This window comes from Tachysurus fulvidraco, chromosome 22 (genome assembly GCF_022655615.1).
Source record: "Tachysurus fulvidraco isolate hzauxx_2018 chromosome 22, HZAU_PFXX_2.0, whole genome shotgun sequence".
NCBI classification, from domain to species: domain Eukaryota; kingdom Metazoa; phylum Chordata; class Actinopteri; order Siluriformes; family Bagridae; genus Tachysurus; species Tachysurus fulvidraco.
The window spans coordinates 15749608-15766294 of record NC_062539.1 but is presented as its reverse complement, the minus strand read 5'-3'; the positions used below and the strand labels follow the sequence as shown (position 1 = coordinate 15766294).

Genomic DNA, 16687 nt, shown 5'->3' with positions numbered 1-16687 from the left:
GGTAATGTCTGTTACTGATGAAGTTTAATGTAATGCTAAGGTAATGTCATAGCTGATACAGATGAATTCTGAGGTAATGTCATAGCTGATACTGATGAAGTTTGAGGTAAAGCTAAGGTAAAGTCATAGTTGATACAGATGAATTCTGAGGTAATGTCTGATACTGATGAAGTTTAATGTAAAGCTAAGGTAATGTCATAGCTGATACAGATGAATTCTGAGGTAATGTCATAGCTGATACTGATGAAGTTTAATGTAATGCTAAGGTAATGTCATAGCTGATACATATGAATTCTGAGGTAATGTCATAGCTGATACTGATGAAGTTTGAGGTAAAGCTAAGGTAAAGTCATAGCTGATACTGATGAAGTTTGTGGTAATTTTAAGGTAATGTCATAGTTGATACAGATAAATTCTGAGGTAATGTCATAGCTGATATTGATGAAGTTTGAGGTAAAACTAAGGTAATGTCATAGCCAATACAGATGTATTATGAAGTAATGTCATAGCTGATACAGATGACACTTGGGGTAATGCTGAGGTAATGTCTTAGCTGATACCAATTAAGCTTGAGGTAAAGCTGAGGTAATTTCATAGCTGATACAGATGAAGCTTGAGGGAATGCTGAGGTAAAGTCATAACTGATACAGTTGAATCTCAAACCATAACATATACATCTTTATTTGATCAGATGAATTCTGAGGTAATGTCTGTTACTGATGAAGTTTAATGTAATGCTAAGGTAATGTCATAGCTGATACAGATGAATTCTGAGGTAATGTCATAGCTGATACTGATGAAGTTTGAGGTAAAGCTAAGGTAAAGTCATAGCTGATACAGATGAATTCTGAGGTAATGTCTGATACTGATGAAGTTTAATGTAAAGCTAAGGTAATGTCATAGCTGATACAGATGAATTCTGAGGTAATGTCATAGCTGATACTGATGAAGTTTAATGTAATGCTAAGGTAATGTCATAGCTGATACAGATGAATTCTGAGGTAATGTCATAGCTGATACTGATGAAGTTTGAGGTAAAGCTAAGGTAAAGTCATAGCTGATACTGATGAAGTTTGTGGTAATGTTAAGGTAATGTCATAGTTGATAGAGATAAATTCTGAGGTAATGTCATAGCTGATATTGATAAAGTTTGAGGTAAAACTAAGGTAATGTCATAGCCAATACAGATGTATTATGAAGTAATGTCATAGCTGATACAGATGACACTTGGGGTAATGCTGAGGTAATGTCTTAGCTGATACCAATTAAGCTTGAGGTAAAGCTGAGGTAATTTCATAGCTGATACAGATGAAGCTTGAGGGAATGCTGAGGTAAAGTCATAACTGATACAGTTGAATCTCAAACCATAACATATACATCTTTATTTGATCAGATGAATTCTGAGGTAATGTCTGTTACTGATGAAGTTTAATGTAATGCTAAGGTAATGTCATAGCTGATACAGATGAATTCTGAGGTAATGTCATAGCTGATACTGATGAAGTTTGAGGTAAAGCTAAGGTAAAGTCATAGCTGATACAGATGAATTCTGAGGTAATGTCTGATACTGATGAAGTTTAATGTAAAGCTAAGGTAATGTCATAGCTGATACAGATGAATTCTGAGGTAATGTCATAGCTGATACTGATGAAGTTTAATGTAATGCTAAGGTAATGTCATAGCTGATACAGATGAATTCTGAGGTAATGTCATAGCTGATACTGATGAAGTTTGAGGTAAAGCTAAGGTAAAGTCATAGCTGATACTGATGAAGTTTGTGGTAATGTTAAGGTAATGTCATAGTTGATACAGATAAATTCTGAGGTAATGTCATAGCTGATATTGATAAAGTTTGAGGTAAAACTAAGGTAATGTCATAGCCAATACAGATGTATTATGAAGTAATGTCATAGCTGATACAGATGACACTTGGGGTAATGCTGAGGTAATGTCTTAGCTGATACCAATTAAGCTTGAGGTAAAGCTGAGGTAATTTCATAGCTGATACAGATGAAGCTTGAGGGAATGCTGAGGTAAAGTCATAAATGATACAGTTGAATCTCAAACCATAACATATACATCTTTATATGTATATGTACTCCTGATTGGATGAAGGGGAGTCTAGATTGTAGCATGTGGATGCAAAAGGGAGGAAATACAGAGCTCCTGAGACGCTGTAGCCATGCTGTATTAATATCATGTATTAATTATAATCCTAAAAAAAATGCTATTACATCTGCTCTAGTGTCTTTTCTCGGTTTTTGTTCTTTGCTCAGTCGATCCAAGGCTGTGTCCAAATGTGTGCCGAAACACAGTCATTTAACTTAACATGTTTTGTTCATCATCTTCATCATAAAGTCTGACAAAAGTGAAGTAAAGGCTCTTAGCCATGATCTAGCTGATATGGTGCTGGTAAATTCCTTTGGATGATGTCTTTGAACACAGATGAAGTGACAGGGTGAAAGTTCAATGGTGGATTAGTTAAACACACACACACACACACACACACACACACACACACACACACACACACACACACACACACACACACACACACACACACAAGTAATCGAATTTTGCCTTATGCAGTTACTTACAGCATTCCCTTCTGTCCTATACTCAACTGACACTTTATTAGGAACACCCAGGGTTCACTCGTGTGATTATCCAATCAGCCAATCACATGACTGAAGCATAATGCATAAAATCAAGCAGATAAATGTCAAGAGCTTTAGATAAGGTTAACATTAAATGTTACGACAAGGAAAAAATCTCAGTGATCTCAGAGACTTTGATCATGATAGTCTTGGTAAACTGAACAGTTTTATTGAGCATATACACAATGTAGCAATGCTGCTGTCTCTCATTCCCCTCAAGGAAAAAATGTCTTCTTCTATAACCAATAAAAAACTTAAACCAATAAAAAAAACCCTGGAGCACGATATTTTTCCCTGCAATCACCACCTGGTGCAAAACTGCCCTGAGACTGGCTATTTCAGTTACATTTCTCTGTTTATTTGAATGTAAGTAGGGGGCATTAATCAGGTTTAAACTTCACCTACGGCCAAACCCTAATTTCCTGTTGAAAATAACAAGGAGTTAATAAAATATACTGTTGTAATACCGAGCAGACGCTGTTCGTCTTAACGGCTCCTGAAAGCATTAAGGATCCGATCATATATTATATAAACTTTACATGTATAACATAAGATGCCGATAGAGTTCACGAGAAATTAATAACCATAGTAATCTTCAAAAGGTGAATATATTCTATATGGGGTGCTAATAATTTTGCACACCTTTTTATTTCAAGTGGTTTCTTTCTCTTTTCATTTTTCAAATGATAAGAATCACATCTTTGGCTAGGTTTAAGTCATCTTCATCCCCAGAGCCTTAATCGTAGCCTTACAGCATCATGAGAACACGCAGGAATCTTCCGACTTCCTCGACTTGTCTGAGCGACCCAGAACTGATGATTTCACACAGTCTAGTCATTAAAAAGATTCGGCGTGCATGTAGGAATTACAGACGCAGCATGAGCTCGAGTAATGAGCCTGAGTCAGAAACCAAGACTGTTTATAAAGAGATGAGAAATACATCTCTTTGCCTATAAAATTAGTTATTAAGAAACACATAAACACATCAGGACCTTACAAGGTTCTACATAGTAATCGTTTCAAGGTTCTACATAATAATCATATAAAAAGAATATGAATGCAATATACAAACACAAATTTTACAACACAACCAAGCATTATTATTACTAGTAGTAATAATAAATTATTATTAGTTTTATACAGTATATATGTATGTATACATACAGGACCATGGTTGGATTACTCCACCCTATGGAGAGCACTATATGCACAGCCTGAAGCTCTTAATCCGATCCTCTAGCACATCCGTCCAGGTGACATTTCAGCTCCAAAAACATGTTTTAAATTTTTTAAAAATCATTGGTGGTTGATCTCTGAGAACTGAAAACTTGAGTGTAAAATTGTTCTTATTAATACATTATTGTTCCATAGTGGGGGGACACGGTGGCTTAGTGGTTAGCACGTTTGCCTCACACTTCCAGGGTTGGGAGTTCGATTCCCGCCTCCGCCTTGTGTGTGTGGAGTTTGCATGTTCTCCCCGTGCCTCAGGGGTTTCCTTCGGGTTCTCCGGTTTCTTCCCCCGGTCCAAAGACATGCATGGTTGATTAGCATCTCTGGAAAAGTGTCCGTAGTGTGTGAGTGAATGAGAGTGTGTGTGTGCCCTGCGATGGGTTGGCATTCCGTCCAGCGTGTATCCTGCCTCGATGCCCAATGACGCCTGAGATAGGCACAGGCTCCCCGTGACCCGAGAAGTTCGGATAAGCGGTAGAAAATGAGTGAGAGAGAATGAGTGTTCCATTGTGGTGTTGAACTCTCAAATCTGATTGGTCAGAAAGTGCTGATTAATTTTATAACAGCAGTTGGGACAGTATTAGGATATGATCATGTGTATATTAACACATCGGTTCTAATATATAATCTTATCAGACCTGTATGGCCGATGCTCTACATTACCAAAGTCTAATAATAAACAGAATTTTTCTATGAATTTTTCAGAATTTAAAATGTTTCTATTTACCAAGTGAAAATGTAGAACTGTTGATACGGTGATGTTTCTGTAAGGTGATGTTGATTTAATGGTGTATGGAAGGAGTCTCTATACCTAATGTTATTTGCTTAGAACCAAACTGTGTTTTTTTTTTTGTTCTATTAACTTCAAGAGAAAAAAATAATAATACGAGGTTGTGAAGAACCAAGCATTTAACGCTGTTATATATGATACAGTGATTTGTGAACATTCCATGACCACAGATGGAACTCCATAACAGTATAAAATGTTTTAATGAATAAAATTTATGAATTTAAAAACGACTTCTTAACAGAATGCTATAGAATGTTATAAGAAGAAGGCTTAATTATTGTTCTTGAGTACTCTATTATAACAGCACATTATTAACTATTACTAATTAATTCTAGCTAAAAAAAAAAAAAAAAAAAGATTTTCTTTGAATCTAACAGTTTTATCGTGAGAATTTTAGGAATCCAGAAGCTCTAATGGCTTCCAGAAATAAGTATGAGAGCACACTTTTGTGTAATATGATAGGATTAATAAGATACGGAATAATTGGATTATTTGCATGAAACAAATCTGTGCAGCTGTTAAAATTGTGTCCGCAGAGGAACAGAAGTAACTGTCTACTATGCACACTTAATACGAACAGTTATTAAAGATGCATTAAACTCAAGCCAGTCATGCAGTCTAACACTCCATATAGTCTCGCTTACAGTTATATTTAGCCAGTGACATGCCACAGGACACCAGTTTTCCTTAAGGCTCCAGTGCAGGGAAAATTCTGTAGCCTACTGACTTCTCTGGGTGCACAATCATATGAAAAAATCCAGGATAAAAAAAAAAGGCTTCGTCTAGGTATTATAACAGAATATATAATGTAGTGTATTAAACTATGTTCATATTTATAGTCATTTTTGCTAAAATTGTATGCATGCGTAATCATCGCATGGTAAAAAAAAATAATAAACGTTAAACGGGTCCTAGGACGCGCTCGGAGCCCCTCCCGGTTGACCTGCGTGTGAAATGAGGGGTTGAGGATGAGGGGTGGGGTGGGTGGTGTCTGGGAGGAAAGGGGAAACGCCGGTGTGCGCGCGCCGTCCTGTTGCTATTGAAACTTAATCCAGGATTACCGGAGTGTCTGGTCTGATTAAGGGTGCAAAGTTTTGTCCGTGCGCTCCGCTGTCCTTTCCAAAGCACCTGAAATGCGATCCATAGAAGCGCTTGTCCTCCTCTCCGCCTGCGCGTTAACGGCGTACTACATCTACACGCCCGTTCCGGACAATATAGAGCAGAGATGGAAGCTCATGATTACCGACTGCTTCTTCAGGAGTTTGAGTCACTTGGTAAGTTAGATTTCCGCAGAGATTCATAAACTTCCGTTTAATTTAAGCCTTTTACGCATAGTGGCAAAACGGCAAGACTTCACTTAAGGCAATTTTTTAATAAAATTTTAAATATAAAGAAATACTCCTAATAATCCATTCTATGTTGCTTGAAATCACACCTTATCCACAAATCAATACAAACCCTATGTATATACTGTATATACTAATGATACTTTACTTCAAATCTAAATTGCGTAATTACTATATTTCTAAAATAAATCTGAATATAAATATACGTACAAATATACCTTTTCACTACGTTTACAAACCAAATATAAAACTTATAAAAAAATACGTTTTAAAACATTAAATATTAAAACATTTCAGACCTAAATATTACTGAAATTTAAATTTTTATAACACTTTTTTTTAGCAATTTTTTTTTCAGTATTTTCTTTTTATTGCATTAAACTCCTAACTATGGATACTTCATTACAGACTATTACAAATAATAATAATAATAATAATAATAATAATAATAATAATAATAATAATAACAACAATAATAGTAATAATAATAATAATAATAAGTATTATTATTACTATTATTGTTGTTATTATTATTATTATTATTATTATTATTATTATTATTATTATTATTATTTAAAACAATTCTGTATAAACATTACTGGATTGTTTTTAACCCTATATTGTATCTTTGACATTATTTAAATAGCTCTCAAATCTAAAAGTGCCCAGAGCTTATATAAGAGTTAACAACATTATTTCAGATTATGTCAGATCTTAATCCAGGCACTGGAAGCCCTGCTCACCTGCTCTAATTATAGCAGTTATTATAGACACAGGGAGTTTATTTCTGATACAGCTTGTGTATTTTCCAATCCTGTATTATAAAATTAGATCTAACTGACGCTAATAGATGCTTGAATAGGTCATTTCGTGTTACTATCTCAGTTATTATCTTATGTTTATTTCATATGTAAAACTGTTTGTAATTAGATATTGTTATTGTGCTATGTGTACACGACCAACTAAAATATATTTACATATTTACAATAAAAAATTATAAAGCTTTTGAAAAATTGTACAAATTTAGGATAACGTCATTAAATTTGGGGAATTAAACAGGACATTTATCAATAAAAATTAAAGTGAAATATTTTTTTTATGTTCTTGTTATTTATTATTATTATTATTATTATTATTATTATTATTATTATTATTATTATTATTATTATTATTATTATTATTATTATTATTATTATTATTATTATTAGCAGTAGTAAAAGTCATCTCAGGGAATTAGACAAAACATTTATCAAGAAAAAATAAAATGAAATGATATTATTATACGTACTTGAAAAAAAGTACTTTTTCTTCTTCTTCTTCTTCTTCTTCTTCTTAATAATAATAATAATAATAATAATAATAATAATAATAATAATAATAATAATAATAATAATAATAATAATGTGAGGAAGCTGTCATGTTAATGCCAAAGCCCACACAACTACTCTACAAATCAGCCCCAGCTTATCACATGCCCCTCTAATCACTCTCACCTGTTTCTCATTATGCCCTTTCTACAACCACTATATAAGTTCTAGTTTTTCAGCGTCTCACTGTCTAGCTTTTTATTTATGGTTGTCTTTCTTGTCATGTGTGCCTCATTAATATTGACTGTCTGTAAGTCTGTTGCTTCATATCCATATTTCATTTTGATGGTTCAAGTTTTCACAGTTTGGTTTGATTATTTTGTACTTTTCACAATAAATCATCTGAAATTGTATCCGCCTGCACGATCAGTTCCTGACAAAGCTTAACTGTCCTTATTGAGGTCCAGCAGGGGTCCTGGGGAAGAACTGTGTGATGTGGGAGCAACATGGGAAGGGACTTTGGGTCAGAGCCACACAGAAAGTGGCACACAGTGCATCTTAGGAACTTTTATGAGACTGGAACCATTTCTCATGCTTTGTGGCACACTGAGGACATCACGCTACTTCGTTGCTCAGATAAGGGCAAAATCCTTTACCCCTCTGCTCTACAAAGGACACTTTTACAGCTCACAGCCTTGCTATGGGTATCACTCCATCAGTCCATCACTCCAAATGTGGTGCTGTGGTTTGGTTGGTTAAAGCACCTGTCTAGTAAACACGAGATCCTGTATTTGAGGAGATCCCAGCAGTTCCTTTGTTCAAAGGGGTTATTGTCTTTAATAACTAGCATGACATTTAGATCTAGGGAAAATCACAAATACCTCCATAAATATGTCTTGTGTGTTATTAGACTACAAGAATCCATATTAACTGATCTAAAAAACTTGCCATTGGTGGCTAAGTGGTTAAGGTTGTTGATCAGAAGGTTGGGGTTTAAGCCCCAGCATTGCCAAACTGCCTCTGTTGGGCAATTGTGCAACTCCAGGTGTGCTGTATCATAACTGCCCCTGCAAAATAAAAGACAAGAATTTCACTGTGCTGTAATGTATATGTGATGGTGATAAAGGCTTCCATGAAGTCTCTGCTCTACTTTGAAGATGTTCCACCTAATGATTTGGCTCTGCCTCCTTATTCAGCTATATTCATTGCTCCTCCGCCTTCTTCTTTGGCTGAGGATCTTGCTCCATCTCCATGCTCGGCTGAATTCATTGATCTGCCTCCTTGCTTGATTGAGTATCATTCTCTGTGTCAGTTGATTGCATTACTTGCTTAGTTGAATATGTTGCTCCATCTCTATGCTCGGCTGAATTAATTGCTCCGCCCCCTTACTTGGCTGAGGATCTTGCTCCACCTCCTTATTCAGATGAATGCATTGCTTGCTCCGCCTCCATGCTCGGCTGAGGTACTGACTCCACCTCCATCCTTGGTCACAACCTTCTCCTGATTTGTAGAACAATAGAATCCCCAAAGTGTGCAGAAATACATTACCCATCAGCCCCAGCACATTCATGCCTCACTAATCACTCTTACCTGCCTCGTGTCTCATGCCTCGTTAGCACTAATCAAATTCTACTTTTTAGTGTCTCACTGTGTTTCGTTGTCGTGTGTGTGTGTGTGTGTGTGTGTGTGTGTGTGTGTGTGTGTGTGTGTGTGTGTGTGTGTGTGTGTGTGTGTGTGTGTGTGTGTAGACATAAGAATTGGCTATAAAGTCATATTGAGCCCCGAGTTTGTTACATAACACATCTATCTTTCCAGTCTCTGGCTCTCTCTTTCTCTCTCATCATCATCCCTTCTTTTCTCTCCAGGCAGACTTCAGCGAGCTCCTAGGTCTGACGAACTACATGGACGTGATGATGTTCGTCACTTTCCTAGAAAGAGTGGTTCCTGTTTCAGACGAGCGGGTGAAGGTGGCAGAAGAACGTTTTGATGGCGTGGAGGTCGTGGTCTATGAACCCAGGCACGAGAGAGGAACAGGCGAGAGGAGGAGAGCCATCATCTACCTCCATGGTGGAGGATGGTGTCTGGGCAGCTCTAGTGAGTCTCATCAACATCTTATAGTCATCGATGCATTATTAATGGACCTCTATAACACCTGATGAATTCTTGATTCCGATTGGTCAGAAGAAGCTCTGACAGTAGATCTTTTAGATCAGATTCAGATCGTTTACATATTAACAACTTGTCATTAACAAATCTGGTGATGTTTGTATAGAATTTATGGAAGGAGTCTCTAGTGTCGGTCTTTGTAACAGTTAGAGGGAAAGCTGTAATGTTCTGGTTTCCAGGACTGAGAAGCTGTGCTTGCTTTATTTATTTATTTATTTGTTTGTTTGTTTGTTTGTTTGTTTGTTTCTTTGTTTATTTGTTTATCTATCTTTTTATTTATTTATTTATCTATCTATCTGTCTCTGTTTGTTTGTTTTTTGTTTATTTATTAATGTTAAAAGACAGAAAAAATAGCTGCTATTAATAACAGCCATTGATAGCTGCTATAATGTAAGTTATAAATTGTCTTATAGACATTTCAAAGCATTAAAGCTACATCTATTTATTAAAAAAAAAAAAAATAAAGAAATAACTGAGTAAGTTCATTCTAATCATTGTTGTGAAATCACTGTCGTTTAAGAATAAAAAGCTTTAGAACAAGCTGGAATATGAAATGTGATCCATTTCAATATCTCTAATATCACCAACACATCATGGATTATTTTTCTATAACAGCATGGCTCTCTGTGTTTGAGTTCTAAACATCATCTCTTCTCTGTTTACAGAAATGGGTCCGTACGATCTCCTGTCCAGGCAGATGGTTACAGAACTAAACGCAGTGGTCGTTTCTGTAGAGTAAGTATTCACACTGAAGGGTTTCAGTTACAAAAATCTCTACAAGGATCCACTTTATATCATGTACCGAACACAAAAAAAATATATCACGTGCCTTGACTATTTTATTCCTATTTGTAATCCATACACAGTGATAAAATGTTCATGGGTAACACATGGTATTAACTAGTTCCATCTAAATGCAGCACATCGGTATCCCTGCTGCTTTAAATAACAAGCAGGATGCATCGATTAGCGCGGGATGTCACGATATTATCCGAGAAATCGAATTTGTTTGTGATTTGGATGCATCTTGTAAACAGAAAGTAGCTTTTTAGTTTGATCATTTATATTATTCATTATACTTTTCCTAACACTAACAGATGTTTGGCTGAACCTATGCTGGATTTCACAAATCTCTTTGAAGAAGTTCAGTGTTAGTGTCCTGGATCTAATGTATTACATCTGGTCCAACTTTCCTGACCTCATTTGTTTTTTTTTTGTTTTTTTTGATAAATTATTTGAAAGAAAAAAAGGAAAGGTTCTATCACAAATTCAGCGTATTATTAGCACGGTTCTGTCCGCCAGCCGATCGTTATTAGGATGAACGTATACACTCTTAGGAGAAAAGGGAATTTAAGGTAAAACCTTAAAACAATCAAAAATTAAGGTTCTTAAATAGTTCCTCATCATGATTCATGGTTCCGGATGGAACTGTTAACATCAATGGAACGGTTTCATTGCACAAAAGGTTCTCTGTAGTGGAAATAATGTTCTTGATGGCATGATTAAAAAGGAGGTATTTACTGAAAGGTTCTTTGGAGAACCAAAAATGGTTCTTCTATGGTATCACCCCTTTTGGTTCATCCTAGCACCTTCATTTCTTTTTAAAGTATTCTATTGAGCGCTTCAAATATGGAACCCTATAAAAAGTAAAGGTGCCAGAAGAAACCAATAAAGGGTGATACTGTAGAAGAACCATTTTTGGTTCTCCAAAGAACCTTTCAGGAAATACCTTTTTTTAAAATCGTGCCATCAAGAACATTTTTCTAGTCTAAAGAAATTATTTTTTAGGGTTCAGTGAAAAAAAACCTACAGAGTTCTTCGTAACAGCTTCTATGTAGATGCTTTTATTAGTTCATTCATTTTCATGGATTTAATTATTTTATTGATGCTTCGTTCTTTTACTGAAAAAAAAACGATGGATTATGGATCACGTCAGCTAAATATTTCAGATTATGAAGAGTTAAGTCTCAGTGCTGGACCCAAGACTGGATAACATACTGTAGAAGGGTTGCATCAACAAGCACATCCAGGGTAAAGCCTCATACCAAATTAAATATGCGGACAAAGTGATCCGCTGAGGCGACTCCGAACAGTGAGCAACCGGAAAAACGACAGCAACAATGAAATATAAATATACAACTTTTTTTAAAATGTATTATCAAGTTGTATTTTTATGGATTGTATGTTATTTCCATTCAAAATTACACTTAATATTGTATAATGCCCAAGAAATGTTAGTTCTGGCTGCTAATATAGCTGCTTTATATATATATATATATATATATATATATATATATATATATATATATATATATATATATATATATATATATATTCCCCCCATTAAACTATAAAATATTGGATAATGTTCTAGGTAATAGGTATTTACTGTATCTATTTCTTTCAGTGAAAGTGACAGTGATGTGACATACGGCTAAGTACGGTGACCCATACTCAGAATTCGTCCAAAGTGCACACACACAGCAGTGAACACACACACAGCAGTGAACACACACCCAGAGCAGTGGGCAGCCATTTATGCTGTGGTGCCCGGGGAGCAGAGGGGGTTCGGTGCCTTGCTCAAGTCGTGGCCGGCCTGAGACTCGAACCCATAACCTTAGGGTTAGGAGTCAGACTCTCTAACCATTAGGCCACGACTTCCCCCGTTTTCGCATATCCCAGGCTATTATGAGCCTAGGGTCAGAGCACAGGATCTGCCAATCGTGTGGCACCCTTGGAGCAGGTGAGGTGAGGGGCCTTGCTCAAGGACCCAACGTAGATGTCTCAGCAGCTTGTGGGCTTAAACCCCAACCTTCTGATTAGGAACCCAGCGCCTGGACCGCCGGACCATCACGTTCTAGTTATATAATATTAGGTAATGTTATTTAAACCTTAGTTTCTGTTATTACGTATGTTACAACAGCTACAGCTACTCATTACTCCGTTATTCATAAGACACGATGTGAAGCTTGTTGTGATTCAGAAAAAATTCTAAATGCTAAAGAATGAACTGTTGCTATGGAAACAACCGAGTGCGTTACTATGTTATCAAACACGGATCGACACATGTAAGAGTTTATAAAGTACACAAGTAAAGCAGAAAAGATTCATTCGAGAGGGTTTATAAGGATCAGGTGTGAATGATGATCAGGAGCCAGAGCACAGCAAGTTCTCTCCGAGCCCCATCTCCATGTGTTGCTCAAAGCCAGAAATGTAAATTTCTCATTTTTCCTTCCCGAAAGCTTGACTTTTATTTTGGTTTGGAGTTAGAAGTGGAAAATTTAGAAATGGTTCAGGACAAAAGCATTATTGTAGAACAGAATTAGAATTCCACCATTTTCTATTCGGTTCGGTCATGCTGTGACCCAGATGCAGATTTTGTAGACTTGGCACGACCTCAAACACTATTTTATTTTATTCTTTCTCAGTTAAACAACATGTGTGGTCACGTGCTCCAACCTAGACACTCAAGAAGCAGAAGAACAATAAAAAATGACAAAATGAGTTAGAAATCTCACTTGAAAATAGATGAGGGGGGAAAAAAAGGACAAATGTTATACTTTTATACTTTTCTAAAATTATAATACGTTAATATTACGGATTTTGATTCTTAATTCCGTTAAAAATAAGATCACTGAGAGAACGTTACTAAAATCAGGCACTCGAGTACATACAAGAATATCTGCAACCTATTTTTTTTTATAGTCACACTATAATTAGTCAGATATCGAAGTGTTTGAACAAATAAAAGTGTGTCCAGTATCTGAGGTACACTGTGAACAAACAGAAGAACATATTCCAAATCAAAAATCTATATTATATTTCATAAATCTACCTGAAATAGCTCATAATCTTAAATAAATTAAATAGAAGAAATGAAAAATCAATTTGTCAAAAATCCTTCATGAAGGAAAGCTATAAATGTATTTTTAAATATAAAATTTTAATAAATTCAACTTAGAATTTTAGGTTGCATAAATATTTCTCTTTACGAAATATTTCCTTAACTTGGTGCCAAATCTGCACACTAATGTGTCACTAATTACCTCCCCTATTTATACCCGTTGACTTGCGAGTTGCATTGTTTTGTTAGTCCTTCTTGTTGTGCATCTTTGGTTACCCAACATTCTCCAATTTTTGTTTTGAGGTTTCTTGTGTCTTTGAGGTTAAAAGTAAGCCTTGAAAGGGTTGAAATTGATGACATTTTTCAGTCGGATACCAAGATTCAAGATTCAAAGTGTTTATTGTCATATGCACAGACAGAAAGCATGTTTCCCTGCACTATGAAATTCTTACTTTGCTGTCCACACTAAATGTCATAAAGTAAAAAGTAAAAATAAAAATGTGTGAATGAAAAATGAATAAAATAGAATAAAAAAGAGCAATAAAAGAAATAAAGTTCCTAATAAAGGCAATAAGAGGTGCAGTGCCGAATAAGGAGATAAAGTGAGGTAGCGCAGTTCTGAGAAAATGAATGTGCAAAAAAAAAAGTTCAATGTAAACAGTTATGTCCATAATTGCAAACTCCTATCAGCTGTTTAGGAGTCTGATGGCAGAGGGGAAGAAAGAGTTCTTCAAACTTCAGGATGATGTTGTCCTTGTGGGAAGCGACACAGTCGTAAGTGAACAGGGTGTAGAGGATGGGGCTGAGTACACAACCCTGTGGAGTTCCAATGTTGTGTACTCAGCCCCATCCTCTACACCCTGTTCACTTACGACTGTGTCGCTTCCCCAAGGACAACATTTGTGCAGTTGTGTGTATGTTTGTCTTACAATTTATGACTTAAGCACGGAATCTGGTGGACGTGGACATGGAAATGCATATTAAAATCAGATCGATCAAACAATCTGCAATCGGATCGAATTAATTTGGTTTGACAAAAATGTCGAGTTCCGAATAATATAGAATCGATCAAGTTCTGTTGTAACACAACTTATTGTTTGTGCACAGGTACCGCCTGGCCCCTCCTTACCACTTCCCTGTTCCATTTGAGGATGTTTACCGTGTAGTGAAGTACTTCCTTCAGTCTGATGTTCTGGACAGGTACGAGGTGGATCCGGAGCGTGTCGCGGTGTCAGGGGACAGTGCTGGAGGAAACCTGGCGGCTGCTGTAACACAGCAGGTGAGATACGTTAGAATAATGTGGGATAGTTTTACATTTTTGGCAACAAGGAAGCACAGAAGGTAGCATCGTCCACCCAGGATTGACCTCAAGATCAGGTTACTACAGGTCTCTGTGGAGTTCCTGTTTGTTTTCCACCACACAATTCACCCCACAGTTTCAGAAGGAACAGGGAAGTGGTGAATATGGACCAGGTGTAACTATACACAAACCGGTCCAGGCCTTGTTTGAAATTCTGAATTTCTGATTAGCCTCTAAAATGTGTTTCTAATTTTAGCTGCAGCTGGACCCAAACCAGCGTGTGAAACTAAAAGCGCAGGCTTTAATCTACCCGGCTCTGCAAGCCCTGGATCTGAACACGCCGTCGTACCAGCAGAACCGGCACATGCCGATCCTACCACGCACACTCATGGTACGCTTCTGGAGTGAATACTTCACCAGTGACAAAGCGTTCTTCACCGCAATGTTAACCAATAACCACAACGGTGCAGAATCTGTCCCAATGCTTAAATTTGTCAACTGGAGCGTCTTCCTGCCAGAGGAGTACCGCAGAACATACAAATATAACACAATGTCCGTAACTACAGATAAAACCTCGCTGTCGCTAACGGACCCACGAGCATCACCGTTGCTGATGCCTGAAGCCGTGTTGCGTCAGCTGCCTAAAACCTACATCCTGACGTGTGAGTATGACGTACTGCGTGACGACGGCGTGATGTACGTAACGCGCTTGCGTCTGGCCGGCGTCGACGTGACACACGAACACTACGAAGAAGCATTTCACGGCACACTCATGTTCACGCTTTGGCCAACCGAGTTCGAAGTGGCCCGCAGAATGACGGACAATTATCTTCTGTGGCTGAAGGAAAATTTGTAAAAGGACATTTGCTACAGAATCGGTTTACATACAGTACCTTGTCTCGGAGACTCCTTCTCAGCACCGAGCTCCATTTAGATAAAAAAAGGTGCTGTTTATGCATTTTGTCTGTCGGCCTCATTCATGTGTTTTTCTTGTTTTTAAAGAGCACAGTTTGATTTACAGATGTCAGATTATCAGGGTGTAATATTTTATGACTCATGACTGATTTTGGCTCGTAGCAGAGAAAAACAAAGCTGAGAAATGAATATATTTTATTTAACTATCAATCTTTTGATTTATATCAGTGTAACAGTATGCCAGGGATTTTTTTTTTTTTTTTTTTTTTACTGACATCCTTCTGGTAATTTCTCATGTTTTCCACACTTTAAGCTCAACAGGGTTTGGCAAGCAGTAAAGTAAAAGCACATGTTTTTTTTTTCTTCCAAATGTTAAACTCATACGGTTTTATTCTGTTGACTTCATTCCACCATTTCTCTATTCTTAAGTGCCTTAGTGTGTGAAAGCGTGTGCGCGGAACAGCCGAGCGTTAAAACGTATTGTTAAAATGTAGATTTCGCAAATGGGCTATTAATTCCACTCAAAATATCTGAAGCATGCCGTGATGTAACACACTCTTATCAAGCTGATTTATAACCCCTACCACCCACACACACACCTCCTCATCATTACTCCAGCTTGGGTTTATTATGCGAGCACTTTAGTGTTTCTATAGTAATGTGTAAGTCAAAAGGACTTGTATGATGGACAGATTTTTTTTTTTTAAATGCGTAGAAATTTTGCATGAAGTCTTCGGTATCAGCACTTTGCAAGAGTTTGAGAGAAACAAAATAATGCTGATGAGGGAACAGCTGTTTATAGCGACTAAAACATAAGCGATTACAGGAATTATCTTGTTTCATGGACATTCCAAGAGATTAAATGGTATCTATAAATGAATGAAATAAACAGGAATGATATTTTGTTTCTTTAAAACATATAACCATTATTAATGTTAGTGAATTGATATTGTATACACAGGATAGCATACAGAATTAAGCCAAATGATGAAGTTTTTTTTAATCTTTAAACTATAGTAAATGGCAAGGTGGTTACAGGTCAGTGTCTCTGGTGGGAGTCGGGAAAAAGAAAAATCAAGAACGAGGAACTCATTGACCTAGATACATTCTTAAGATTGGACACTATTGACCT

The 16687-nt window shown here is 36.6% G+C and overlaps 1 protein-coding gene across 3 annotated transcripts in view; it reads left to right on the top strand.

Moving 5' to 3' along the window:
* Positions 1-16444, top strand: part of aadac (arylacetamide deacetylase) — an 18085-nt gene extending 1641 nt beyond the window's left edge. Inside the window, exons 1-5 of one of the 3 annotated variants that reach the window (XM_027142628.2) lie at positions 5673-5951; positions 9196-9424; positions 10162-10231; positions 14448-14619; positions 14897-16444. In XM_027142628.2, coding sequence (XP_026998429.1) covers positions 5811-5951; positions 9196-9424; positions 10162-10231; positions 14448-14619; positions 14897-15496 — 1212 coding nt within the window. In that variant the 5' untranslated portion in view covers positions 5673-5810 and the 3' untranslated portion in view covers positions 15497-16444. Of the gene's footprint in view, positions 1-5672; positions 5952-7590; positions 7641-9195; positions 9425-10161; positions 10232-14447; positions 14620-14896 lie in introns of those variants that run through there. The other 2 variants (XM_027142630.2, XM_027142629.2) reach the window with 2 other exon arrangements.
* The last annotated feature ends 243 nt before the right edge of the window (positions 16445-16687 follow it).